This window comes from Prionailurus bengalensis, chromosome E2 (genome assembly GCF_016509475.1).
Source record: "Prionailurus bengalensis isolate Pbe53 chromosome E2, Fcat_Pben_1.1_paternal_pri, whole genome shotgun sequence".
NCBI classification, from domain to species: Eukaryota; Metazoa; Chordata; class Mammalia; order Carnivora; family Felidae; genus Prionailurus; species Prionailurus bengalensis.
Window position 1 is genome coordinate 5,459,401 of NC_057352.1, and position 27,892 is coordinate 5,487,292.

The 27,892-nt window shown below is 38.8% G+C and overlaps 1 protein-coding gene across 1 annotated transcript; it reads right to left on the reverse strand.

The window, feature by feature from the left end:
• Positions 1–2,637: 2,637 nt before the first annotated feature.
• On the reverse strand, positions 2,638–7,018 carry LOC122495239 (zinc finger protein 850-like; the record flags this gene model as incomplete). Its single annotated transcript, XM_043600989.1, has 1 exon — positions 2,638–7,018. A coding segment is annotated over one exon (1,779 nt), but the record flags the coding sequence as incomplete, so codon positions are not given.
• Between the last annotated feature and the right edge of the window lie 20,874 nt (positions 7,019–27,892).

A 27,892-nucleotide genomic window follows, 5' to 3' on the forward strand; every position in this document is an offset into this window, starting at 1 on the left:
CACCCAGTTAAGTCACATGTGTTCACCTCAAAGATTACATTTCATGATGTGTGTGATAGGAAGAGTCAGACACATTCAACTATGTAAGCATATAAACAAGAAACTGTTGGAACAAGCACGTTTTCTTTACAATTACCGTGGTATATGATGCATTTTGGTTTTTGTGAAATCGATTTTTACTGGTGTGAAAATACCACCCTCGTGTAGCATTAAGAAAAGCAATTTGAGAATAAGTTTGCTGTGACAATATTTATAGAAACATTGAACCAAGCACAAGATACTTTAGCGCCTGTGTGTTACTCAATTTCAAGGGCAATTTCACATACACTCTGAATTTGCATAAGACGGAATATCCACCTCTACTTGAAAAATAGTTATCTCCGAAGGTCTAGCTATTTTTGACAGGAATTAATGTTACTTTTTATTTAAATATTTTATAAGCATATACTTTATAATTTTCATATTATAATTCATGATATGCCTAAGGTAGTTGTTTTCTATCACTACCATAACCAGTCATCATGATTTTATAAGCGAATGTTAATACAATTGTGTTGTTGTTAAGTGTGAATTTCAGTGGACTTGGCTTTACTTTCTGTTCAGGGTCTTGTGAGGTTAAAAATCAAGGTTTCGTGAGGCAATTATCTTTTGGGTCACCACACTCATTCCCTTATCTTTATGTATGCACAACCACTAGTCTGCTTATTTACGTTTTTTTTTCTACTTTTATTCAGAGAGAAGTTGTACACATTAGTCTAATATAATGTGTCACTTAAGGATTTGATACATGTATATATTGCAAAGTATTTACAATAAACCTAGTTAACATCCATCACCTCACAGTTAGAAATTTCTTGGGTGTGATAAGAAACCCAAGAAAGCTACTCCGTTTAGCATCTTTCAAATAGGCAATACAGTATTGTGAATTAAAGCCAGCATACACCTTATATACATACCACATTATCTACTTTTCTGACAGGGGCCACAAATGTTTTTCAAGTCTTGGCTTTTAGGAATGTTGTGGGTTTTTTTTGAGTTTTCATACACTTGAGATTTTTATTTTGTTTTGTACTTCTAATTGGCTTCTGGTTTTATGTCATTGTGTTTGAAAAAGATACTTCATGATTTTTTTTTTCTTTTAAGTTTGTTCCTTTGGAGATAAAGAGCACCAGAGTAAGCATATGAGGAGGGGAGGGACGGAAGGAGAGGGAGGGAGAGAGAATCCCAAGCAGGCTCCACCCTGTGATTGTGGAGTCTGATGGGGGCTTAAACCCAAGAACTGTGAGATTGTGATCTGACCAAAGTCAAGAGTTGGACACGTTTTGAGCCACCCAGGCACCCTGCTTCATAGGATTTCAATCTTAAATTTATTATGATTTTGTGACCCAACATGTAACATATATTAGACAATGTTTCTATGTACATGAGAAGAATGTGTTTCCTGCAACTGTTGGATGGAATGTTGTAATACACCTATTTAATGGCACTTAAGTCTGGTATTATTGATTTTCTGTCTGGATACTCTACTCATTATGGGAAGGTGCACAATTGAAGTCTCCTGCTAATATATCTTGTCTTTTTCTCTATTCTTGTCTGTTAATAGTTGCTTTATATTTAGGTGCTTTTGTGTGGGGTGGACAAATATCCACCGAAGTTCTACCTTTGTGTTGAATTGATTCTTTTATTTTCTATTAGTTCTTTTTAAAAAAAATTATGTTTATTTATTTTTGAGAGCAAGAGAGACAGAGCTTGACTGGGGGAGGGGTTGAGAGAGAGGGAGACACAGAATCTGCAGCAGGCTTCAGGCTTCTGTCAGCATAGAACCCGATGTAGGGCTCGAACTCAGACAGCGAGATCATGACCTGAGCTGAAGTCAGCAGCTTACTTCACTAAGCCAGCAGGCACCCCTCTATTTATTCTTTTTTTAGGGAAAGCTGGTTGTATTTCTTTAAAAAACTATAAAAGATATATATATATATACATATATATATATGTATATATATATAACACACACACATATATATATATGTATATATATAACAAACAAAACAAGATTTTAAAAATAAATAACTCTAATGTACCAAACGTTGACCACATCAACACAATAATCAGATGCACAAAAAGATTATTAAGTAGCTCAAGGAGTAAAAAGCAATAAACACAATTAAATGTCTTGTCAATGCAGACACTACATGGATATACAAATCTATCGCTTTAAGGTAACACGGACAAAATCTAAATACATGCATTAGCTACCTTTCTCCAACATGAAAGGATTCATGTTTTCTATTTGGTGAATACATATATAATGTATAAAACCTTTAGTAACAAGTACGGAGGTCTACAAAGTGTGAGCCAAGTAGAATGTAAGGTTTTCATCTATCATTTCAGAAAGAACCCAACATGAAAATAAATCCACCAGCACAAGTATTGCAAAGGTGATCCATAAAAAGTGATGATTGGCAATTTCATACAAAGAAAAGTCCTCAGAATTGAATATTAGGAATTTTACAGAGAGGTATTCTGGTAACCTGCCTGAAAGGACCAATAGCTTATTTGGGGGCTTAAAACATGAGATAACAATGTAAAGTAAATGACATGTGAGATGAAAAAAATGCAGTGTATTACAGCAAGAGGTTAGCAAATGGAATACTGTGGGAAAGATTTATTAGCTTCTACAAGTTGGTTTTCAGAAACCATTGGTCACTTGTTACAGTACAGTACCCACATTTTCATTGCAACAGTTGTTTTTTTCCACACTCATCAAAACCTGGAAGCGATAGGTGTTTCTCAAAGTGTCATTCAGGGTTCTTTTTTTACCCCCAACCCTCAAATCACAGGAATAGGTCTTTGAATATCAACTAGCCATTTAGGAGACTCCTAAGATACAGATGTTCATAAACATTACACAAGCTACAATTCAGATACCTGCACAAACACCACCAACATTAATGGAAAAATGTGTTGGTTTTTAAAGTGTTAAACACTATATGAGTTACACGAACACACTCTTGGTGTCCTTCCCAAACAAAAATGGGTGAAAACCTTATTGCCATTCTGCCAAACACCACATAACTAAAAACGCTGCATGAGGTGACCCCTCTATTTTGTAAGGACATGCACTGTGACTTCTTACAGTCTTGGGCTTAAAGTCTGTTTTGTCTGATGGAAGCATGGCTACTCCACATTCTTTTGTTTTCCATTGGCATGGAAGATCTTTTTCCACACCTGTGCTTTCAGCCTGAGTGTGTTCCTACAGCTGAAGTGAGTCTCTTGAAGGCAGCACGTATCCTTAGTTTGTGTACTTCTTTCCTTTCAGCCAATGTATCTTTTGGTTGGAGAATTTAGTCCCTTTATATTTAAAGTAAGTATTGACATAGGTATGGATGGAGTTATTCTTGTCATTGTTTTCCATGTTTTTAGCTGTTGTACAATTATTTGCCCCTTTCTTATCCCTTTGGTCTTTTTCTTTGTGATTTGTTGATTTTCTAAAGTGGTGTACTTTGATTCCTTTTGATTTGGGTTTTGTGTATCTACTACAGGTTTTGCTTTGTGGTTACCAAGAGGCTTTAAGGAGACATCTTTTTAAAATCTATTTTGTTAACACCTTAATGTTGCATACTAAAACTCTTTGAGACCTGAGGTAATTCTTAAAAGATGTCAGTGTACAATCCTATGCCATGTTAGGGAAGAGTTAGTTACTCCCTTTCTGATATGTGTGAAGGTTTCTTCCTTTCAACCACATCAAGTGGTATTCTCTGCTTCTAACTACATCTGTTAAGAACTTGTCTCAGTATGTGCCTGGACTGCACAAAACCAATAAACAAAACATTTTATTTGTAACATTCAGAAACATTTTTAGTTTTAATAAATGTTCAAGAATGATGTTCTGAAAACCCATTTCATAATAACTTACATCAGTGTTAGAAACATAAACGACACCTCTATTTAAGCTTGTTCATAGATTCTACATCATATTGTCCTTCATCTTCCATGGAAGATCAGGTATGCAGGAGTCCCACCTAAGAGGGAAGGGCATCTGATATCTTTGATGCAGGAAGAATCAGCCACATACTTTCAACACCCACTAGGAATCAATGAGTTTTGTGAAGTGATTTCAGAGCACAAATACATTAATACTTGTAGTCAACATCTTAAACAGGGCCAAGGTAAAACAAAAGCACATTGAAATTACTTATTCCTATGCAAAACACCGCCCCTTCTCTATTTTCAGGCATACCCGCATATTCGTTATCTAAGTGTTCAACTTTGTTTTATCCCATATGGTTAAGTATTTTTATGGAGATAATGTCTGAATAGAGTGGCCAATGTACTTCTTTCTACTGTGAATTCTGTGACGTTTATTGACAGTTGATGTTCAGGTAATTAGACGACTAACTATATCTTTCAGGTTACTTTCCTCTCTGTATGGTTTTGTTTTCTGAAGTGTATATTTAAAAAGGTCTTTCCTTATTCATACATTATCCCCAAGTAGGCATTTGGGGATACTGAGTCATGATTGAATTCCAGTTAAAGGTATGGCCACTCCCTTTACATTTTACAGTTTTGCTCTTGTATCATAACTGTGATATTGAGACAGTTGTGAGATCCAGCTAGAGGTTTGCCACATTCATTACATTTGTAATGTCTCTGTGCAACAGGAACTATGGCAATGAGTAAGGCTTGAGCAGTCTGAAACGTTTTTTACCACATTCTTTGTAAGTTTTCTCTGCAGTATGAGGTCTGTGATATAGGATGAGGCTTGAGTACTGATTAAAAGGCTTGCTTAATTCTTTGTATTGGTAAGATCATCTCCAGTATATGTTCTCTGGAAGAATCAGGGTTTACTTGTAAAGCATTGCTTTACTATCTTAACAATTTCCAATGGGTATCATTGGGTATCATTACTCTTCAGTATGAATTATCTGATGTGGAATAAGAGTTGAGGAATCCTTAGAAATTCTGTCACAGTCTTAACATTTAGAAGATTTGCTCTAGTATGAATTCTATGTTAATAAGTCAAGGATGAACAGTGAAGAAAGGTTTTCCCACATCCTTTACATTGGTAAGGTTTCTCTCTGGTATGGATTCTGTGATGTTCATTAAGATGTGCCTGGTGGGAGAAGGCCTTCCCACAGTCTTGACATTGGTAACCTTTCTCTCCAAGATGGATTCTGTGATGTACATTAAGATGTGCCTCGGGGGAAAAGGTCTTTCCACATTCATTACATTGGTAAAGTCAGTCTTCAGTATGAATTCTGTGATGTTTGGTAAGGCTTGACTGTCGCGGATACGCCTTGCCACATTCTTTGCATTGGTAAGGTTTCACTCCAGTATGAATTCTGTGATGTTCTGTAAGGGCTGAGGGCCGGATGAAGGCCTTGCCACATTCTTTGCACTGGTAAGGTTTCTCTCCACTGTGAATTCTGTGATGTGCCTTCAGGGCCGATTGCCAGTTAAAGGCTTTGCCACATTCTTTACATTGGTAAGGTTTCACTCCAGTATGAATTCTGTGATGTACTGTAAGGGCTGAGGGCCGGATGAAAGCCTTGCCACATTCTTTGCACTGGTAAGGTTTCTCTCCACTGTGAATTCTGTGATGTGCCTTCAGGGCCGATTGCCAGTTAAAGGCTTTGCCACAATCTTTACATTGGTAAGGTTTAACTCCAGTATGAATTCTATGATGTCTGCTAAGGTTTGAATATCGCGTGTAGACCTTGCCACATTCTTTGCATTGGTAAGGGTTCACCCCAGTATGAATTCTGTGATGTTCTGTAAGGGCTGAGAGCCAGCTAAAGGCGATGCCACATTCTTTACATTGGTAAGGTTTCTCTCCACTATGAATTCTGTGATGTGACTTAAGGGCTGATTGCCAGTTAAAGGTTTTGCCACATTCTTTACATTGGTAAGGTTTCTGTCCAGTATGAATTACTTTATGTTGTTTAAGGTATGATTTCTGGTTAAAGGTCTTGCCACATTCATTACATTGGTAAGGTTTCTCTCCAGTATGGACTCTCTGATGTACATCAAGATGTGATGGGCAGTAAAAGGCCTTGCCACATTCTTTACACTGGTAAGGTTTCTCTCCACTATGAATTCTGCGATGTATCTTAAGGACTGATGACCAGGTAAAGGCCTTGCCACATTCTTTACATTGGTAAGGTTTCTGTCCAGTATGAATTATTTTATGTCCTTTAAAGTTTGATTTCTGGCTAAAGGCCTTGCCACATTCTTTACATTGGTAAGGTTTCTCTCCACTGTGAATTCTCTGATGTAACTTAATGGCTGAGTACCAGTAAAAGGCTTTACCACATTCTTTACATTGGTAATGTTTCTCTCCGGGGTGACTTCTGTGATGTACTGTAAGGGCTGAGAGCCAGCTAAAGGCCTTGCCACATTTTTTACATTGGTAAGGTTTCTCTCCACTATTAACTGTGTCCTGTGTCCTGAGGCCTGAGTGCCAGATAAGAGATTTAGCACATTCTTTACGTTTGTAAGGTTTGACTCCAGTATGAATTCTGCGATGTTGTTTCAAGTTTGAGAAGGACCCAAAAGCCTTGCCACATTCTTTACATTGGTAATGTTTCACTCCAGTATGAATTCTGTGATGTTTGGTAAGGCTTGACTGTCGCGTATAGGCCTTGCCAGATTCTTTGCATTGGTAAGGTTTCACTCCAGTATGAATTCTGCGATGTTGTGTCAAGTTTGAGAAGTTCACAAAGGCCTTGCCACATTTTTTACATTGGTAAGTTTTCTGTCCCGTATGGATTCTGTGATGTCTCCTAAGGGCTGTGCGCCAGTTAAAGGCCTTGCCACATTCTTTGCATTGGTAAGGTTTCTCCTCAGCATGAACCGTGTGATGTTCAGAAAGTTGTGAATGATGCCGAAAGGTCTTACCATATCGTTGAAGTTTGTACGGTGTCTCTCCAGTATGAATTCTTTGATGTCCTGTAAGGGTGGAGAACTGGTTAAAGACATGGCCACATTCCTTACATTGGTAAGGTTTCTCTCCAGTATGAGTTAATTTATGTTGAATAAGGGTTGAGACAATTTAAAGATCCTGCCACATTCTTCACATTTGTAGGTTTCTGTCCAGTATGCAGTTGCTGGTGGTCAAAGGCTTTACCACATACGTTACCTATATAACTTTCCTCTCCTGTACCAGTTGTCTGACCTGTACTGAATCTTGATGAATGACTAAACATGCTCCCAGGTTGATTATATCTGCAACGGTTTCTTCCCACATGAATCCTCTGATGACCACCAACATTGGGAGACTGGTTAAGAATTTTCCCACATTCAATATATTTATAATGATTCTCTCCCTTAGGGATACTCCTGTGTGTAATAAGGTTGAAGTTTTGATAAAAGACTTCCCCATATTTATTACATTCATCATCATTCTCTGGGAAGGAGTCCCCAGATACCTGTGGCCTTCACTCTCCCCAACCTTGTTCCAGTCTGTGATTAAGTGTACATTCTCAAGGGAACTGTGTTTATATCTACTCATGACCCTTTTTGGAACGAAGCGTCAATGCATGACTTTAACAGGAATGTCTTGGTACCATGTGAAAATATAGCTGACTGAGATCAAATAACAGAAAAGTAAAATCATTCCAGGGTACTACTGTCAGATGAAGGACTGACAACTTCTAATATAGAACCTTAAAATCAATCAGAATATCAGGAAGACAGCTAAGAAGAAATCATCAGGACTTGCTTCTTCCATGGATACATAAACTTGCACACAAGGAACTGACAGCATAGCTTAGTGGAGAATTCTGTAGCATCTCTTGGTGTAGTACAAATCATGTTCTTGTAGCTCAGAAAATGAAGAAAAGCACCCTATGTGCTATGTGCTCAAAATTAGCAGAAGAAAGGCAATTGAAACGTAAAACAGAAAGAAAACTATAGAATAAAGCAAAAATAGGAAAAATCAACAATAGAAACAGTTGGTGTTCAGAAAACCCCCTAAAATCAACAGGTGTATGTCTAATGAAGCCAGAATGATAGAGAAGACTAACTAAAATCAAGTGACGAAGTGAAGGCAGACGCAGTATAACTGATCCCATAGAAATAAAAATAAATCCAGCCCATGATAATTATATGGCAAGAAGTAGATACCAAAGAATGGTTATGAATTTCCAAAAAGATAAAACCTACCAGGACTCCATCATGAAGAAATCTGTCTGTCTACCTACTGACTTAGCTACCTACCTACCTACCTACCTACCTATCAATCTAGGGTCTTTCTAGGTAGAGATATTGGGTACCTGGGGAAAGAAAGGTGCAATTTGGCACACTGTTCAAGTTCATTTGGAGAGTAGAGCAAGAGCCCAGGCATGTACCACAATGGAATTTTGATGCCCTCCCTTACACCCTTGAGAATTGTACAGTACTCTTGTGGTCAGAAAGCAGCTCCTGCCCATGATTTGGGAGGAAAGATCATTCTCCTCTTTTCCACATCCCCAAGAAATGATTGTTACAACAACTGTGCCTCTGATTTTGAAGAACTAGACATAGATAGATTTCCTCATATTTGGAGTGTCAGGAGGGGAAGTTGGCACAGCTCCACAGGGTAACAGGGCTTGATTATTTACAACGGGTGGTCTGCCTTGCACATTTGGTCCTTGCAGGCCTGTCCTGGCACAATCATTGGTTGCCAGGACCAGAGGCAATACTGGGGCTCAAGCCTCCATAGTCTGAGGAGGGGCTCATTTGAGATGAGGTAGACTGTGGGCAAGCAGCATCTCATTTCCATGTAAGAGCTAGCCAGTAGATCCTGGTCACCTCATGGTGGTTTTCTATGGCTTGGGACACATTTCGAATGTAATGGCATTGGGCAGGATTTTTTGAACACCTGCCAACAATTGCAATATAATGAGAACTGTGGTCTAAGGGGAGAATACTGGTTGTTGCTTTATTGGAATAAGCTATTTTCTTAGGTGACACTAATATTTACACTGACTTTCAAGTTTTTAATAGATCCTAAGGATGAGAATCTTAAAATGATAGAAAAGTCTCCTCCTATCATTTAAAGGATTATAAAATTATTATCCGTATAATTATCTACATACCCACCTATTAATACTCTACCAAAATACAAAGCTTCCTTTCCTTAGGTACTCTCCAAGAGTGTTTCTTTTTAATGCAATTATAAATGTAGATTATTTTCCTGCACCCTTAAAGTTGGGCATTATTCTACTTCATTGGTTTTCTACCAAAGTATTTTGGGTTGTTCCCAATCTTTGGCTTTTACATAGGGGTGGTGAATACTTGAAGGTCACTGTTGTGCAAGTTTGCAAGTACTGTGTAGGTAAATTTGAGGGAAAGCTGTTAGTGAAGAGACAAAAAAGTATACATAATTTTGCTAGATATTGCCAAATTATCTTCCACAGGTACTAAAAGAATTTCACCCCCAATAGCAAGAATACCTGTTTCTCCACAAGATCACCCATAGATGACTGGACTCTTGCTGATCTTTTAAGGCACATAGTCTGAGTTCAGTATTTCTGGCTTGAGTCTGCTTCATAGGCCAGCAGTTGTGGCTCTCTCAAATTTCCCTCAGCTAGTGCACCCTTCCCACAATCACTTGGCAATGAATGTGTGTGCAAATGTAAACTGGAGAATTGGGAACCCAAATTCTGCAGTGTGAATGAAACACACAAAATGGTCTTTGCCTTTAAGGAGTGCCTGGGTGACTCAGTAGGTTAGCATCAGACGCTTGATTTTGGCTCCTTTCATGATCTCATGGTTTGTGACATCCAGTCCCTTCTCGGGCACTGTGGTGTCCATACAGGGCCTGCCTGGGATTCTCTCTTTCCAAAAACAAATAAATATTAAAAACAACAACAGGGTTGCCTGAGGGGCTCAGTCGTTTGAGCATTTGACTTTAGCTCAGTTCACAAACTTGTGGTTGGTGAGTTCAAGCCCCACATTCAGCTCTGCAGGAGAAGGAAATACCAAGGAAAAATCAGAAATTCATAAAATAGTTGGGGCACCTGGGTAGCTACTTCTGCTAATTGTCTAACTCCTGATTTCAGCTCAGGTCATGACCCCAGAGTTGTGGGATCAAGTCCCAGGTAGGGCTTCAGTCTCAGTGAGTAGCTTAAGATTCTGTCTCTCTCACTCTGCCCCTTGCCTCAACTTGCATGTGCTCTCTCTCTCTCACTCAAAATAAATGAATAAATAAAACTAAAAACTTAAAAATTAGAAATAAGATACCAGAACAATAATATGAAAAATAATGCCAAGGTTTTTCAAAACAAACAAAATTGGAAATTCTTGAACTCCATTAACTAAGAAAAAAGGAGAGAGAACTCAAGCACCAAGTGGAGAAATGGAACAGAAACCTCACAACAGATAACCACAGAAATATATAGTGTGATAACAGATCACATCTACAATTATATACTAACAAGTTAGACAAAATAGAAAAAAATGTAAATTTAAACAACGCACAAGTACCAAGATTGAAAAATGAATCTTGAGCTCAAGAAATAGGAAATCTTCTTAGACCCTCACAAAAAATAAGTTGAATTTGGAATAAAAAACCTCCCAGTATAGGAAAGCCCACAACCTCTTGTCTTCATTGGCCAATTCTGACAAACATTAAAAACAAAACAAAATTTAGGACAATCTTCATGAAAATCTTAAAAGTAGAATAGAGGGAACCCATTGAAAATAACCCTAGGAGGCCAGCATTACCCTGGTACCAAAGCAGGATAATTGCCACACAAGAGCAAAATATGTAGTTTGTCCATCCTAAGTATTGCTACTCTGGCTTTCTTTTGACCTTCATCTGCGTGAGAAAGGTTTCTCTACCACCCTCACTTTCTATCTATAAGTGTCTTCATGTCTATATGTAGTCTCTTGTAGGCAGCATATAGATGGGCCTGGGGTTTATTTTTTTGTTGTTTTTGTTTGGTTGGTTTATTCCATTCAGAGACTCTATGTGTTTTGATTGGAATATATAGTACATTTTCATTGCAGGTGTTTATTGATAGATATACATTTATTGCCATTTTATTACTCGTTTTGTCATTGTTTCTAGAAACTTTCTTGATCCTTTTTCTGTGTCACTTTTGGTGTCTTCTTTGCACTTCAAGATTCCCCTTTGACATTTCCTGCAGGACTAGTTCAGTGGTGAGGAATTCCTTTAGATTTTGCCTGTCTAGGAAACTCTGTCTCTCTTTCCCTTCTGAATGATAGCCTTGATGGATAGAGAATTCCTGGCTGCCTATTTTTCGCAGTCAGCAAGTGGAATAGATCGTGCCACTCCCTTCTGGCTTGCCAAGTTTCTGTTGAAGAACCACCAGGTAACCTTATGGTTCTCCCTGATAAGTGAAAGATGTCTTCCTGCTTTGAAGAGTTTTTCTTTATCACCGTATTTTGTAAATTTAATTCTAATATATCTTGGCTTGGGCCTGTTTGTGTTGATTTTGATGGGAGTTCCCTGTGCATTTTATTCTTTATTTAAAAAAAATTTTTTTAACTTTTTGTTTATTTTTGAGACAGAGAGAGAAAGAAAATGAGAGGGGGAGAGAGAGAGGGAGACACAGAATCTGAAGCAGCACACAGCCCGATGTGGGGCTCAAACTCATGGACTGTGAGATCATGACCTAGTCAAATTCAGAGGCTTAACTAAGTGATGCAGCTCTATTTTTAATTTTTTCTGTGTGAAGTAACCTTTACACCCAACATAGGGTTTTGACTTCCAGCCGAGCATTCAAGTGTTAGGTACTCTACTGCCTAACCCAGCCAGGCATCCCTCCATTTACATTGTCTTTTCTGTAGGTACATATCAACATTTCATGGTGTGGCTTACCACAGAATAACAGGTACTGAAAAATGAATTATTATCTTTCAATTGAACCAATGTGAAATGTGACTATCACATGCTACCCAACTTTATCTTATCAGTTTCTACAACTGATAAAAATCCTCTTTCCACTCAAGTCAGGATGGGTGACAAAGACCATGGGCTGTAAAACACAGGGACATCTAACCCAAAAACCACGTGGGCTCTGTGAAGCAGACATCCTCCCTGCTGGTGACTGGTGATCTGGTACCCAACTAATCTGTATCTTGCACACAGTCCAGAGCACAGGACTACCCTGACCGTGGGGCTGCATGGAAGTCAGGGAGGTCCCTGCTGGCAGGGAGTCAAGATACCTGGGAGGTCATCAACCTTAGGGATCAGAGAGGTGTTGGGGTTGTATACCTGGGATGCCAGTGCTTTGTGGACACACCACACCCACCTTGCTGGTTCTGACTATTAGTGTTCAGAAGCCTGCTTCATCTTCAACTTCCATTCCGTCACATGACATCTTAAAGCAGTGGCCACAATGTTTAAATCCTCGTATTTCCCCTTTCCAGCTACTGCCACATATCTGGGACTGGGAGAGGATGGTTACCTATGGCATCCAAGGCAACTGGTCCTCAGGACTGCCAGGGAATTCATGAACATATGAGGAAAGGATCTGACTTCCCTCAATCTGAGAACCTACCACATTTCCCATGTCCCCATGTCTGTCACATTTCTTCATCACAAGTATCTTCCTAAGACTTTACAGTGAATAAAGGAGGCTTCCTACCAGATCTTTCCCTGCATTTCAAGAGTTCTCCATATGTGCTTTTAGTAGGACCTATCGTCCTCGTCAAGGATAGCATCCTCATATTCTATCTGTCCTTACAACTCTCTCTATGCCAAGTGAATGAGAAAATCCTGTAGCCCATTGATGTTTTCCTTTTCCTCCAGGGAAGTGATGACCACATTGTATTTAAATCCCAGGTATGGCCTCCATACGCGTTAACAACCATTTCCCATTGAATTAAAAGTTCCAAATCACACCGAAGAAACTACCAGAGTCTGTGCGGCTTATGTGGGAGTGGTAGAGTGGTAAAAATGGGATATCCACAACACAGCGTAGAAGGACAGCTGTGATGCCTGCATGACTGTAATGGAGATGAGAACATTAAAAAAACTGGAGATGATTTGGAAAGAAAACAAGCAAAATGTATCCTTCTCCATCCAGAGTCAGCAACACATCTTGGACGGTGTCCTCTCCCCACGTGAAGAATTCATGGCAATGCTTCAGCCTAGATGTTTTTCAGTATTCGTTGGGCTCCAGAATTATTCCTAATACAAGATTGTTTTCTCCCTATATGTAGAACATCTAGTAAGCACCAAGCAACATCGCATGCTTGGTCTCATCAAGTCAATGTTAAAACAACCCATGACACATAAATCTGCAAGTTTTCACTCTGAAGTTTTCACTCTCCAATTGGAGAACTTGGATGATATCACTTCCAAGAAGGAAAAAGAACAGTAACTAAAGAAATCTTACTTTGTGTTCTTCTCCCATTGAGAGAAGTGAAATGTATTAATAAAACTATACGGAATTTACTATGTTCACTGTTGAACTACTCCCATAATCAAATTAATTTTGGAACACCATGTCATTTCATGCAAACCATTCTTAACATCCCTGAGTATACCTGATAAGCAGCAGTTCCTAAACATTTGAATGAGGAAGAGTATATGCTACATAACTAATAGGCAGGTAGACAAGACAGGATTTGCATGGGGGAGATTTTCAAGCCATGATGCAGGAGATTTAGGAGAAATGAATGGAATACGATCTATAGAAAATTATTCCCATTTTCAATCTGTAACATTTTTGTTTACTACATCAGCATCAATTTTGAAATTACCTCATTGGATCTAATATTCCCTTTCCTTCTGAAGATATAGGTACACACACTTAAATATACACACCCCTATACTTGCACTTCTTTCTAGTTAGTTCTTTTATTCCAAATTACATCTTTAGCAGGACACCTGGGTGGCTTAGTTGGCTAAGTATCCAACTTCAGCTCAGGTTATGACCTTGTGATTTATAAGTTCAAGCCTTATGTTGGTCTGTTTGCTGACAGCTCTGAACCTGGACCCTGCTTTGGATTCTATGTCTTTGTCTCTTGCCGGCTCTTCCCTGCTCATGCTCGCTCGCTCACTCTCTCTCTCTCTCTCTCTCTCTCTCAAAACTAAATGAACATCAAAAAATATTAAAAACAAAAGAACAAAAAGTAAAATGTATCTTTAGCTTAATATAACATACTGTATTCTGTGCGTACCCAAACCATAAAAATTTGTGTTCTGTATACTCCTAAAAACAACATAAGCAGAGAAAAAAAGTGTAAAATGTTAAAAACAATAATTGATAATTCTGTACATATGGCTTATAATTATAGTTGTAATAACTTTGTTCCCTTAGGAGTTAAATAGAACCTGGGGACGTTGGATTGTGAGCCATGGTTGAATAAAAGAAAACAAAGAATGTGAAACAATAAAGTTTGCTACTCACTGATCCTAGAGGATGTACCCAATATGCCTTGAGGTCAAGGCTGAGTGAAGGCAGAGACAGTGGCAGAAACTGGGGCAGATGCATTTTGTAGGGTCTACAGTTGGGAGTGCTTTGCACTTCCTAAGCTAAGTCTAGAATGTACAATTCAAACCCACATGAGAAGGGCATGGTGAACTCTGCGGGGCTCTTCTCTAAGGGATGCTGAAGGTAGACACACTGGGAGTGGGTGCTCTTTCACAAAGGTTATTGGGGAAGCCCAAGCAGGAACTACTTTGAGACTTTGAGGGCATTATCTACTCTATTGGCTGCTGGGTCTAGCTAGAATCCCTTCAATCCCCCTGTAGCCAGTGTGGTTATACAAAATGGATCCCATGGCCACAGTATCAAGAAATTGAGTAGCTGTGCTCTAGGGGCAGCTGGGTGGCTCAATCGGTTGAGTGTCCAACTTCAGCTCAGGTCATGATCTCACAGTTCGTGGGTTTGAGCTCCGCATAGGGCTCTGTGCTGACACCTCAGGGCCTGGAGCCTGCTTCAGATTCTGTATCTCCCCCCCTCTCTCTGTCCCATCCCCCACTCATGCTCGGTCTCTCAAGAATGAAAAAATGTTAAAAAAATAAAAAATAAAAAGAAGAAATTGACTAGCTATGCTCTCAAGAATACTTCCGTGTCCTCCATATTAACAGCGCCCTAATGTTCCAGCAGTCACAATAAGGAAGGTAGAATACATAAACTTGCGGAGAATAGATTATTAGTGATATCATCCCACTGCTTTCCCAAGCATGAGTGACCCTTGAACAATGCAGGGGTTCAGTGTGGCCACCCTCATGCCATTGAAAATCTGTGTATTACTTTGACTCCCCAATACTATATTTTAATAGCCTACTGATGACAAGGAACTTGATCGAGATCGATTAATGTATATTTTATGTTATATGTGTTATATATGACATTCCTATAGTAAAGGAATTTCAAAAAAGGAAAATGTTAAGAAACTCAGAAGAGAAAATAAATTTCTGTACAATGAACAAACCTGGCTATATATGTACCCACATAGACCAAACCCATGTTGCTCAATGGTCAAGTGCACTTTGTGCTACTGTTTACCTACAACCTTAATGAAGGTGGGGCAGGCTCAGGTTGGTGTAGGGGAACAGTTCATTCATTAACACAGTGTTAACACATTAAAATCTATTCAGTGTTTTTAATCAAAATGTATTAAGTTCAAACACATGCTAAACATACCGTTGCAAAACCACTGTGCGATCCTTGGTCAAAACACCCATTTCAAGCATTCAAGAATTATTCTTTTCCTCTGATGTAAGAATCTGTGAGTTGTGCTTTCCATGCTGTGCAAGCTGAGGCTCATCATTGAATAAATGTGGATTTACAATAATTTTACACCCTTTTATGCAAGAGTTAGCTATGCTTGCCTAAGATGTGTGAAAATCTCTATTTCAACTGCCTAATATTCTTGACTTCTATCGATTGCTATTATGAAGATGCATGCAAATTTTTTTTAAATTTTTGTTTTGTTTTGTTTTTTCAACGTTTATTTATTTTTGGGACAGAGAGAGACAAAGCATGAACGGGGGAGGGGCAGAGAGAGAGGGAGACACAGAATCGGAAACAGGCTCCAGGCTCTGAGCCATCAGCCCAGAGCCTGACGCGGGGCTCGAACTCATGGTCCGTGAGATCGTGACCTGGCTGAAGTCGGCCGCTTAACCGACTGCGCCACCCAGGCGCCCCAAGATGCATGCAAATTTTAATCAACAGCCAACATAATCTCCTTGGAAAAAAAATGGCATATCTATTTAAAATTCAGAATGTTCCTCTATCTTACGTTAATACAAATAATGATGCCCTGAACGATCACTTCATGGTGACTTACATCACTGTTATAGATCAGCCACAAACACCATGTGAATGTAGACTTTCTTCATACATTGTACATGACAGTGTCCATTATGTTCTATGGAAAAGTTGGTATGAGAATTCCCCATCATACTACAGCCCTGCATGTCTGAGAGACAGAAACAATCAAATCCTTTTGCATGCACACGAGCTAATAATATTTTCCACCCCCTCACCCCCAAAATTGCAATTATGGTCAAAAGAAAAAGGAGACGGTGAAATTATTCCTTTCCAGACACACATCCATCTTCTCTTGATCCTTTCATGCACGTTAACAAACACAGTTGACCATGTTAGAACATGGGATTGAACCGTGTGGGTCCACTTATACACAAATTTGTATATATACTGTAAATGTGTTTTCTCTTCATTATTATTTCCTTAATATTTTCTTTCCTCAAGCTTGCTTTATTATAAAAATACTGCATATAATATAGGCCATGTATTAAAAAAGGGGTATTGGCTGTTCTAGATGATGCTTCTGGTCCACAATAGGCTATTTCCATGGGAAAGTACCTATGTTTTTAAATTTGGGGACTCGCAAGTTACAAGCAGATGTTCACTTGTGGAGGGGTTGGCACCCCATAGCACCTCCCTTGTCCAAGGCTAAATAAGTGATCTGAATGTTTTCACTTTGGATTTTCATCTATAATGAATACTCTGATTTACAATCATATCTCAAAAGTGGTATTGACTTCTTTCTGCTGAGAATTCTCTCAGTTTATTTAGATTTCACATTACATTACACAGCTGGCCAATTGTTCACAACTGTAGTGTTTTTATATTCAAATAAGTTTGCTGTTTTTTAAATATACATTAAACACAAAGTTTTTCATCATTCATTACATTTCTGGGGTTTATATCCAGTGTGGTTTTCTGATGTTTTATGAGAGTTCAGTTGTGGGTAGAGTTTGCCAACATTCTTCACATCTGTAAGCTATCTCCTCAGGACGGTCTCATGTTGCAAAGTTTTGATGAGGATTAAATGCTTTGTCAAATTTTTTACATTGGTAATCTTTCTTTCAGTATGCACTCTGTGATGGTCACAAAGTTTGAAGTTCTGCCTAAAGCCTTTGCCACATTTTTAAAAACACTTTTCAGCCTTCTCCCCAGTATATATCACACCTCATGTTGACAAGTTTTGTGGTACTGAAAGCGTCTGCCATATTGTTACATTTGTAAGCTTTCTTCCCATTATGAAATCTCTGCTGTTGAGCAAGTTTTGAAGACTGGTTAAAAGTTTACCAGAGTTGCTGCATTTTAAGTTTTCTCTCCAGTAAGGATGCAATGATGTGCAGTTGGATTTGAGCTTTCATAAGACACTTTCCCACATTTATTACTTTTATACTGGATGTTTGTAAATGGAGTTCTCTGAAATTGAGGATTTGACCCTTGCTTCACGTTTCTTGCCAGATTCTTGGCATTGGAAAATTGTATCCCCATACTAAACACCTTGGTAATTACGGAAGATAGAGTTCTCACTAAAGGCCTTCTGAAGTTCACCACACATAAAAACTAAATCCAAATTAGGCACTATGTGATAACATTGAACAGTGATGTTTGCATACGGACTGTCTGGTTATTAGAGACTTTGGAAAAGGAAGGCTAAGGCAAGGTGGAAGAATAATTAATCCTCTGAAAAGACCTCTCAAAACAACCACATTTAGACACTGAAAAAGGAAGATAAAAATTCTAACTTTTAGAAACATTTCAGTGAATAAGTGAATGAAGGATTAAACCAATTTTATATTTGAAATGATTTCAATGATTAGTTTTGGCATGGATTGGTTCATTTTCAAGAATTTCCAAAGTCCTTTCAGAGAATATTTAAGAATAAAAATGAATTTTGGAGGGGCAGCTGGGTAGCTCACTTGGTCGGATATCTGACCTCAGCCCAAGATACCATCTCATGGTTCGAGAATCCAAGCCCTACATCAGACTCTCTGCTGATAACTCAGAGCCTTTAGCCTGCTTCTGAATATGCATCTCTCTCTCTGCTTCTCCCCTGCTTGCACTCTTTCTCTCAAAAATGAGTAAAATATTTTTAAAGATTTACAATAATGTATTTCAGTTTTCCCCAAACAAACACTGAAGGAATTCACCACCACTAAACCAGCCCTACAAGAGACCCTAAGGGGGATTCTGTGAGTGAAATGTTGCAAGGACCACAAAGGACCAGAGACATCACTACAAGCATGAAACCTAAAGACATCATAATGACTCTAAACCCATATCTTTCTGTAATAACACTGAATGTAAATGGACTAAATGCCCCAACCAAAAGACGTAGGGTATCAGAATGGATTAAAAAAAAAATCTATTTGCTGTCTACAAGAGACTCATTTTAGACCTGAGGACACCTTCAGATTGACAGTGAGGGGATGGAGAACTGTCATGTTACTGGAAGTCAAAAGAAAGCTGGAGTAGCCATACTTATATCAGACAAACTAGACTTTAAATTAAAGGCTGTAACAAGAAATGAAGAAGGGCATTATATAATTATTGTATGGTCTATCCATCAGGAAGAGCTAACAATTATAAATGTCTATGAGCTGAATACAGGAGCCCCCAAATATATAAAACAACTAATCACAAACATAAGCAGCCTTATGGATAAGAATATGGTAATTGCAGGGGACTCTGATACCTCACTTACAGCAATGGAGAGATCATCTAGACACACAATCAATAAAGAAACAAGGGCATTGGGGCGCCTGGGTGGCACAGTCGGTTAAGCATCCGACTTCAGCCAGGTCACGATCTCGCGGTCCAGGAGTTCGAGCCCCGCGTCGGGCTCTGGGCTGATGGCTCAGAGCCTGGAGCCTGTTTCAGATTCTGTGTCTCCCTCTCTCTCTGCCTCTCCCCCGTTCATGCTCTGTCTCTCTCTGTCCCAAAAATAAATAAACGTTGAAAAAAAAATTAAAAAAAAAATAAAATAAAATAAAGAAACAAGGGCCCTGAGTGATACACTGGATCAGATGGACTTGACAGATATATTTAAACCTCTGCATCCCAAAGCAACAGAATACACTTTCTTCTCGAGTGTACATGGAACATTCTCCAAGATAGATCACATACTGGGTCACAAAACAGCCCTTCATAAGTATAAAAGAATTGAGATCATACCATACACGCTTTCAGACCACAGTGCCATGAAACTTGAAATCAACCACAGGAAAAAGTCTGGAAAACCTCCAAAAGCATGGAGGTTAAAGAACACCCTACTAAAGAATGAATGGGTTACCCAGGCAATTAGAGGAGAAATTTTAAAATATACGGAAACAAATGAAAATGAAAATACAACAATCCAAACGCTTTGGGATGCAGCGAAAGGCAGTCCTGAGAGGAAAATAGATTGCAATCCAGGCCTACCTCAGGAAACAAGAAAAATCCCAAATCAAAACCTAAGAGCACACCTACTGGAAATAGAAGCAGAACAGCAAAGACACCCCAAACCCAGCAGAAGAAGACAAATAGTAAAGATCAGAGCAAAAATAAAAAAATATGGAATCTAAAAAAAACTGTAGAGCAGATCAATGAAACCAAGAGTTGGTGTTTTTGAAAAAATAAACAAAATTGATAAAGCTTTAGCCAGGCTCCTCAAAAAGAAAAGGGAGAGGACCCAAATGGATAAAATCATGAATGAAAATGGAATTATTACAACCAATCCCTCAGAAATACAAGCAATTATCAGGGAACAGTATGAAAAGTTATATGCCAACAAACTGAACAACCTGGAAGAAGTGGAAAAATTCCTGAGCACCCAAACACTTCCAAAACTCAAACAGGAAGAGATAGAAAACTTGAATAGACCCATAACCAGTGAAGAAATTGAATCAGTTATCAAAAATCTCCCAACAAATAAGAGTCCAGGACCAGATGGCTTCCCTGGGGAATTCTACCAGACATTTGAAGCAGAGTTAACACCTATCCTTCTCAAGCTGTTCCAAAAAAGAGAAAGGGAAGGAAAACTTCCAGACTCATTCTATGAAGCCAGCATTACTTTGGTTCTCAAGCCAGACCAAGGCCCAGCAAAAAAAAAGAGACCTACAGGCCAATATCCCTGATGAATATGGATGCAACAATTCTCATTAAGATAGTAGCAAATTGAATTCAACAGCATATAAAAAGAATTCTTCACCATGATCAAGTGGGATTCATTCCTGGGCTGCAGGGCTGGTTCAACGTTCGCAAATCAATCAATGTGATACATCACATTAATAAAGATCCTGTCAATAAAATGATCCTGTCAACTGATGCAGAAAAAGCAATTGACAAAATTCAGCATCTTTCTTAATAAAAACCCTGGAGGAAGTCGTGATACTTAAATATCATAAAAGGCATTTGTGAAAAGCCCACAGCTAATATCATCCTCAATGGGGAAAAACTGAGAGCTTTCCCCCTGAGATCAGGAACACGACAGGGATGTCCACTCTCACCGATATAACATAGTTTTGGAAGTTCTAGCATCAACAGTGAGACAACAAAAGGAAATCAAAAGCATCAAAATTGGCAAAGATGAAGCCAAGCTTTCAGTACTCAGCAAAGTCGCAGAGTACAAAATTAATGTACAGAAATCAGTTGCATTATTATACACTAATAACGAAGCAACAGAAAGACAAATAAAGAAAATGATCCCATTGACAATTGCACCAAGAAGCATAAAATACCTAGGAATAAACCGAACCAAAAATCTGTATGCTGAAAACTATAGAAAGTTTATGAAGGAAATTGAAGAAGATACCAAAAAATGGAAAAACATTCCATGCTCATGGATTGGAAAAATAAATACTGTTAAAATGTCAATACTACACAAAGCAATCTACACATTCAATGCAATCCTAATCAAAATTGCACCAGCATTCTTCTTGAAGCTAGAACAAGCAATCCTAAAATTTGTACGGAACCACAAAAGACCCCGAATAGCCAAAGTAATATTGAATAAGATGACCAAAGCGGGAGGCATCACAATCCCAGACTTTAGCCTCTACTACAAAGCTGTAATCAAGACAGCATGGTATTGGCACAAAAACCAACACATAGGCCAATGGAAGAGAATAGAGACTCCAGAATTGGACTCCACAAAAGTATGGCCAACTAATCTTTGACAAAGCAGGAAAGAATATTCAATGGAAAAAAGACAGTCTAACAAATGGTGCTGGGAGAACTGGACAGCAACATGCAGAAGAATGAAACCAGACCACTTTCTTACACCATTCACAAAAATAAACTCAAAATGGATAAAGGACCTGAATGTGAGACAGGAAATGATCAAAACGCGAGGAGAAAGCAGGAAAAAACCTCTCTTACCTCAGCCGCAGCAATTTCTTACTTGACACATCCCCAAAGACGAGGGAATTAAAAGCAAAAGTGAACTATTGGGACTTAATCAAGATAAAAACTACTGCACTGCAAAGGAAACAAGTCAACAAAACTAAAAGGAAACCAACGGAATGGGGAAAGATATTTGCAAATGACATATCAAAGGGCTAGTATCCAAAATCTATAAAGAGCTCACCAAACTCCACACCTCAAAGACAAGTAATCCAGTGAAGAAATGGGCAGAAAACATGGATAGACACTTCTCTAAAGAAGACATCCGGATGGCCAACAGGCACATGAAAAGATGCTCAACGTCACTCCTCATCAGGGAAACACAAATCAAAACCACACCGAGATATCATCTCATGCCAGTCAGAGTGGCTAAAATGAACAAATCAGGAGACTATAGATGCTGGAGAGGATGTGGAGAAACGAGAACCCTCTTGCACTGTTGGTGGGAATACAAACTGGTGCAGTTCCTCTGGAAAACAGTGGGGAGATTCCTCAAAAAATTAAAAATAGATCTACCCTATGACCCAGCAATAGCACTGTTAGGAATTTACCCAAGGGATACAGGAGTACTGATGCATAGGGGCACTTGTACCCCAATGTTTATAGCAGCACTTTCAACAATAGCTAAATTATGGAAAGAGCTTAAATGTCCATCAACTGACAAATGGATAAAGAAATTGTGGTTTATATACACAGTGCAATACTACTTGGAAACGAGAAAGAATGAAATATGGCCTTTTGCAGTAACGTGGATGGAACTGAAGAGTGTTATGCTAAGTCATACAGAAAAGACAGGTACCATATATTTTCACTTTTATGTGGATCCTGAGAAACTTAATACAAGACCATGGGGGAGGGGAAGGAAAAAGAAAAAGGGAGGGAGGGAGACAAACCATAAGAGACTCTTAAAAACTGAGAATAAACTGAGGGTTTGTGGGGGCTGGGAGGGAGGGGAGAGTGGGTGATGAGCATTGAGGAAGGCACCTGTTGGAATGAGCACTGGTTGTTGTATGGAAACAAATCTGACAATAAATTTCATATTTGAAAAAATGAGAAGCAACCAAAAATAAATAAATAAATATTTAAAAAAATAAAACTTTACGAAAATGGATTTTGGTCCTGGGATTCAAATGGAACTGACTTAAGGTGGGGTTTTCCCCCAAGTATTTTATACGCTTGATCTCTTCTGGCAGTATGGGTTCCACTAAGGGCAATTGTCCCGGTTTGGCGATATCCATCGTAACTTCATTTCTACCCTCCATCTTCATCCAAGTCATCACTGAGTGTAAATACTAAGAACCACAACTTGCATTTGTTCCTACATCACTCTTTAAAAAGAATATTCTTTACCTGACTTTGCCAACAAGCCTATGGTGTTATGAAAAGACACAAGTAAAAGATACACGATCAGTTCTCTCACTTACTATCTTCACATGCATATATGTTAAATGCTAATATCCAAAATTAATACCCATCACAGGATATCAGCAGTGAAGAAATAGGGAGCATCAGGACGGTGGCTCCCCCATGGAGACAAAAATGGACTAAATTACTTTGTGAGTGCTCCAGAAGGCAATTAGGAGAACCCAGCCCAAGCAGACAAGTAGAAAAGAAGAGAAACATTGAAGAGACAAAGTTTGTGACTATGATGGATGCTGAGACAACAGGTGAGCTTTTGTTTACACACTGGAGAGACCACAGAGCTGAGGACAACAGAGGAAGGTATCATGGGCTCTAAAGAAGTAACTAGACTTTCGTAAACTGGGAAATTACAAAAATTCAGACATTACCAATTACTTGTGTTCTCCTGTAAAAACAAGTTCATAAGCCTAAGCCCAGAAGCTGTTTTCTTAAATTTACTAATCTCAACAAAAGGCCACAAGGCCATAAAGAAATAGAAGAACTTGTTTCACTCACAGGAATGAAATAAATCTCCAAAACTGACCTTAAATTAATTAGAAAGTATCAATGACAAAGAAGTCAAGAAGAAATCATCATAAAGATGCTCATGGAGGAAGAAGAGAAAACAGGTACCTAAATGAGAGCAGAAAAACTATGCATGACCAAAACGTAAGCCCAAAGAGGCAAAGTATAAGAAACAATTGGGAGCTCAAGTGGAGAATCTCTGAATTTAAAAATATACAAAGGAGTCAGCAACAGACTTGATCAAGCAGAAAAGAGAAGTGGACAATCTAAAGACCGCTTGTTTTAAATTACCTAAGAGGACCAAAGAAAAATGTGGAAAAGGACAAAGTCTAGGGACACACGGGACACCGACAAGTGGAACAATGTGTACATTAATGGGACCCCATAAGGAGAGCAGAGTAGAGTGAAAGGGGGCAGAGAGTTTCCATGAAGAACTAAAGGCTTGTAGCTCTCTTGTATGTGGAAAGAAGAGACAAATTCACAAGCACGGTAAATTCACAGTAGGATAAGTATCAATGGTGGGAGATGGGTGAGGGACAGGTTGCTTGGTGATGGCTATTAAGGAAAGCAATTGTTATGATGAGCACTGTACGTAAGTGATGAGCCACTGAATTATACTGAAATCAATTTTGCACGGTATGTTATCTAATTAGAATTTAAGTAAAAATAGAAGAAGAAAAAAGACAAGACATGAACACAGTGACACGTTATAATTAACCTACCAAAAATGACCAGTGAAAAGAGAATTTTGAAAAGCATGACAAAGGCAACTTATGTACAAGAGAGCTCCTATCAGATTGTGAGTGGGGTTCTCAGTAGACCTTATAGAAAGAAAAGCATGAAACAATGTATTCAAATACTGAAGGATCAAAAACTATCCACCAAGAATACCCTATCTGGCACAGCTGTTTTCCATGCATGTAGAAATGAAGACTTTGCCAAGGCAAAACCCCTCTAAGTTTATCAGCAGATCTGTCCTACAAAAATGTTAAAGAATGTCCTTCTAGGGGCACCTGGGTGCCTCAGTTGGTCACATATCCAACTTTGGTTCAAGTTATGTTCTCACGGTTGGTGAGTCCGTGCCCTGTGTTGTGATCTTGCTGAAGACTTAGTGCCTGGAGCCTGCTTCAGATTCTGTCTCTGTCTCTCTCTCAAAATATAAATAAACATTAATTTTTTAAAAAAAGTCCTTGTTGAACTAAAAAGATTCTAAACAGTAACTGAAAAGACATAACATAAAGCTCTCTGAGAAGTATAAATACTTACACAATTATAGAAACCTGTAGTGTTGTAACAAGGTAGGACAAGTCACATTTATTTCTGCTACAGACTTTTTCTTAAATAAAAGCAGAAAAATCAAATCTAGGTAATAATATATGCAATATAAAAAAGATTTATGATGTCATCAATATAAAGTGGGTACTGGTGCAGAGATGATAAGTAGAAGAGTTTTGTATAAAATTGACACTATCGAGGGGCGCCTGGGTGGCGCAGTCGGTTAAGCGTCCGACTTCAGCCAGGTCACCATCTCGGGGTCCGTGAGTTCGAGCCCCGCGTCAGGCTCTGGGCTGATGGCTCAGAGCCTGGAGCCTGTTTCCGATTCTGTGTCTCCCTCTCTCTCTGCCCCTTCCCCGTTCATGCTCTGTCTCTCTCTGTCCCAAAAATAAATAAACGTTGAAAAAAAAAATTAAAAAAAATAATAATAAAATAAAATAAAATTGACACTATCGGCTTAAAACTGTGTTAGGGGCATGAGGTGGCTCATTCGGTTAAGTGTCCAACTCCTGATTTCAGCTTAGGACACGTTCTCCCAGTTTGGGAATTCAAATCCTGTGTTGAGGGTTGCTTCAGGGGCTCATTTGGTTACGTGCTCAACTTCAGCTCAGGTCATGATCTCGGGGTTCATGAGTTTGAGCCCCGCATTGGGCTCTGTGCTGACAGCCAGAAGCCTGGAGATCCAGATTCTGTGTCTCCCTCCCTCTCTGCCCCTCCCCTGCGTGGGCTTGGTCGGTCGGTCTCTCTTTCTCTCTGTCTCTCTCTCTGTCTGTCTCTCAGGAATAAATAAACGTTAAAAAAAAAAAAAAAAAAAAAAAAGCAAGCCCTGTGTTGAGGTCTGCATTAGCAGCATGCATAAAGGTTTGCTATACCTTTAAGATGTTTTAAGTACTCTCTAAGGTAACCAGAATGAAAATACATGCAGCCAATACATTCACCAATAAATACATGATGAAATTAATTCTATTAGCATAACTCACCTAAACAGGATACAACATTCATTTACCACTAATCAAGGAAAGAAATACACAAGATGACTCACAAGTATGCATAGGTAATATTGCTACAAATACATACTTTTATTAGCAAAGGGCATAAAGCTGATCTTATCTGACTTAGACTCACTCACATTGTCCAAAAACATAATGAGTTGAAAATTGTCACCCTAAAACAAAATACACAGGTAAAAGCAAAATACCACCTAAATAATGCTGTGGAAAGTTCCATACAAAAGGAAGCACATTACTATGGAATTTCAAAACCAGACAAAATGTAAACCAAAAAATTCTACATAAAAATGATGAACTATTTAAAACAGGCCCACTATATATACATATATATATATTTTTAACCTTATTTACTTTGAGAGAGAAAAAGGTAAAGCAGAGGAGGAAGAAAGAAAGAATCCCAAGCAGGCTCCACAGTGTCAGCATAGAGCCCGATGCAGAGCTCAGACTCTCGAACCATGAGATCATGACCTAAGCCCAGACACCCCTAGCTTTAGCTCTAATTTTCAACTGTGACTATGCACCCATGAAAAAGGAACATTTTGAATTACCGGCTTATCTTCATGGGCATTAAAATTGTAAAGAATGTTCCTTAAAATCAACCATGGAAACCTCTAATGAAAACTTTTCTGAATTAAGCACTTAAGACATTAAACAATGTGTTATGTTAATAGATCCCTCCTATCACACAGATTTAAGGGTATAATCAATTGTTTATTTTTTAATGTGCATGTATCAGAGAGAGAGAGAGAGAGAGAGGACAAGCCAGGGAGACTCTCAGAGAGATGGAGGGGGACATAGAATCCAAAGCAGGCTCCAGGCTGTGAGCTCTCAGCACAGAGTCAGACACGGGGCTCAAAGTCACAAACCACAAGATCATTACCTACGCTGAAGTTGAAGTCTTAACCAACTGAGCTACCCAGGCTCCCCTATAATCCAATCTTTTTTTTTTTTTAATTTTTTTTTTCAACGTTTATTTATTTTTGGGACAGAGAGAGACAGAGCATGAACGGGGGAGGGGCAGAGAGAGAGGGAGACACAGAATCGGAAACAGGCTCCAGGCTCTGAGCCATCAGCCCAGAGCCCGACACGGGGCTCGAACTCACAGACCGTGAGATCGTGACCTGGCTGAAGTCGGATGCTTAAACGACTGCGCCACCCAGGCGCCCCTATAATCCAATCTTTAGAATCAAACAAATAAAAACCTTTCATTTCTTTTTTGTAATTTTTTAATAAGTTTGAGAGAGAAAGGGAGTGGGGGTAGGGAGAGGGAGAGAGAGAAGGGAATTCCAAGCAGGCTCCACACTGGGTGCAGAAATGGACTTAGGGCTTAAACTCAAACCATGAAGTCATGACCTGAGCTGAAATCAAGACTCAGATGCTAAACCCTCTGAGTCAACCAAGTGCCCCAAAACCTTTCATTTCTAAATAAACAAGTTTCAAAAAAATTGTAAAATAGGCCAACAATCACTTTATCAAAAAAATCTTTGGTATTAAATACATATACATTCTGAGAAAAGTAAAAAAAAACAAAAAAAAACAAAAAAAAAACCAATTTTTCCTGAAGTGAATTACATTTATAATTAAAACTCTTTTTCTAAATATAGGAAGTTTACTAATTGTCTCCCTCACTTCTCATAAAGCACATGCCCATGTCATATCAGGACTATTGATATAATAAATCATAAAGGAATCTCATATACAACTACTCAACTACCTGATGAAATTACTGGGCCTCTATTTTGTATGATTAAAATGAAAGCCTCCTTAATCCTGGAAAGGATCAACAAGAAAACTTGTGATGTCTCCCTCTAGCATTCCTGGGATCTCTGCACCTAACCCCAAGATGCCCACCACTACCCTCACACACTTCACACAAGAAGCAAAACAGAAGTCAGAAATGGATTAACCTAGACTTCCTCAGAAATGCAGAGATTTCCCCAAGACCTCCAAGCAATGGAGAACCAATAAGGTTCTGGAAGACCTCACTATGGATGTGAAGAACCTTCAGTGAAACTGAACAACAATCCTTTGAGAATGTAACAGCATGATGTGTTGGAAAGCAGATGCCTG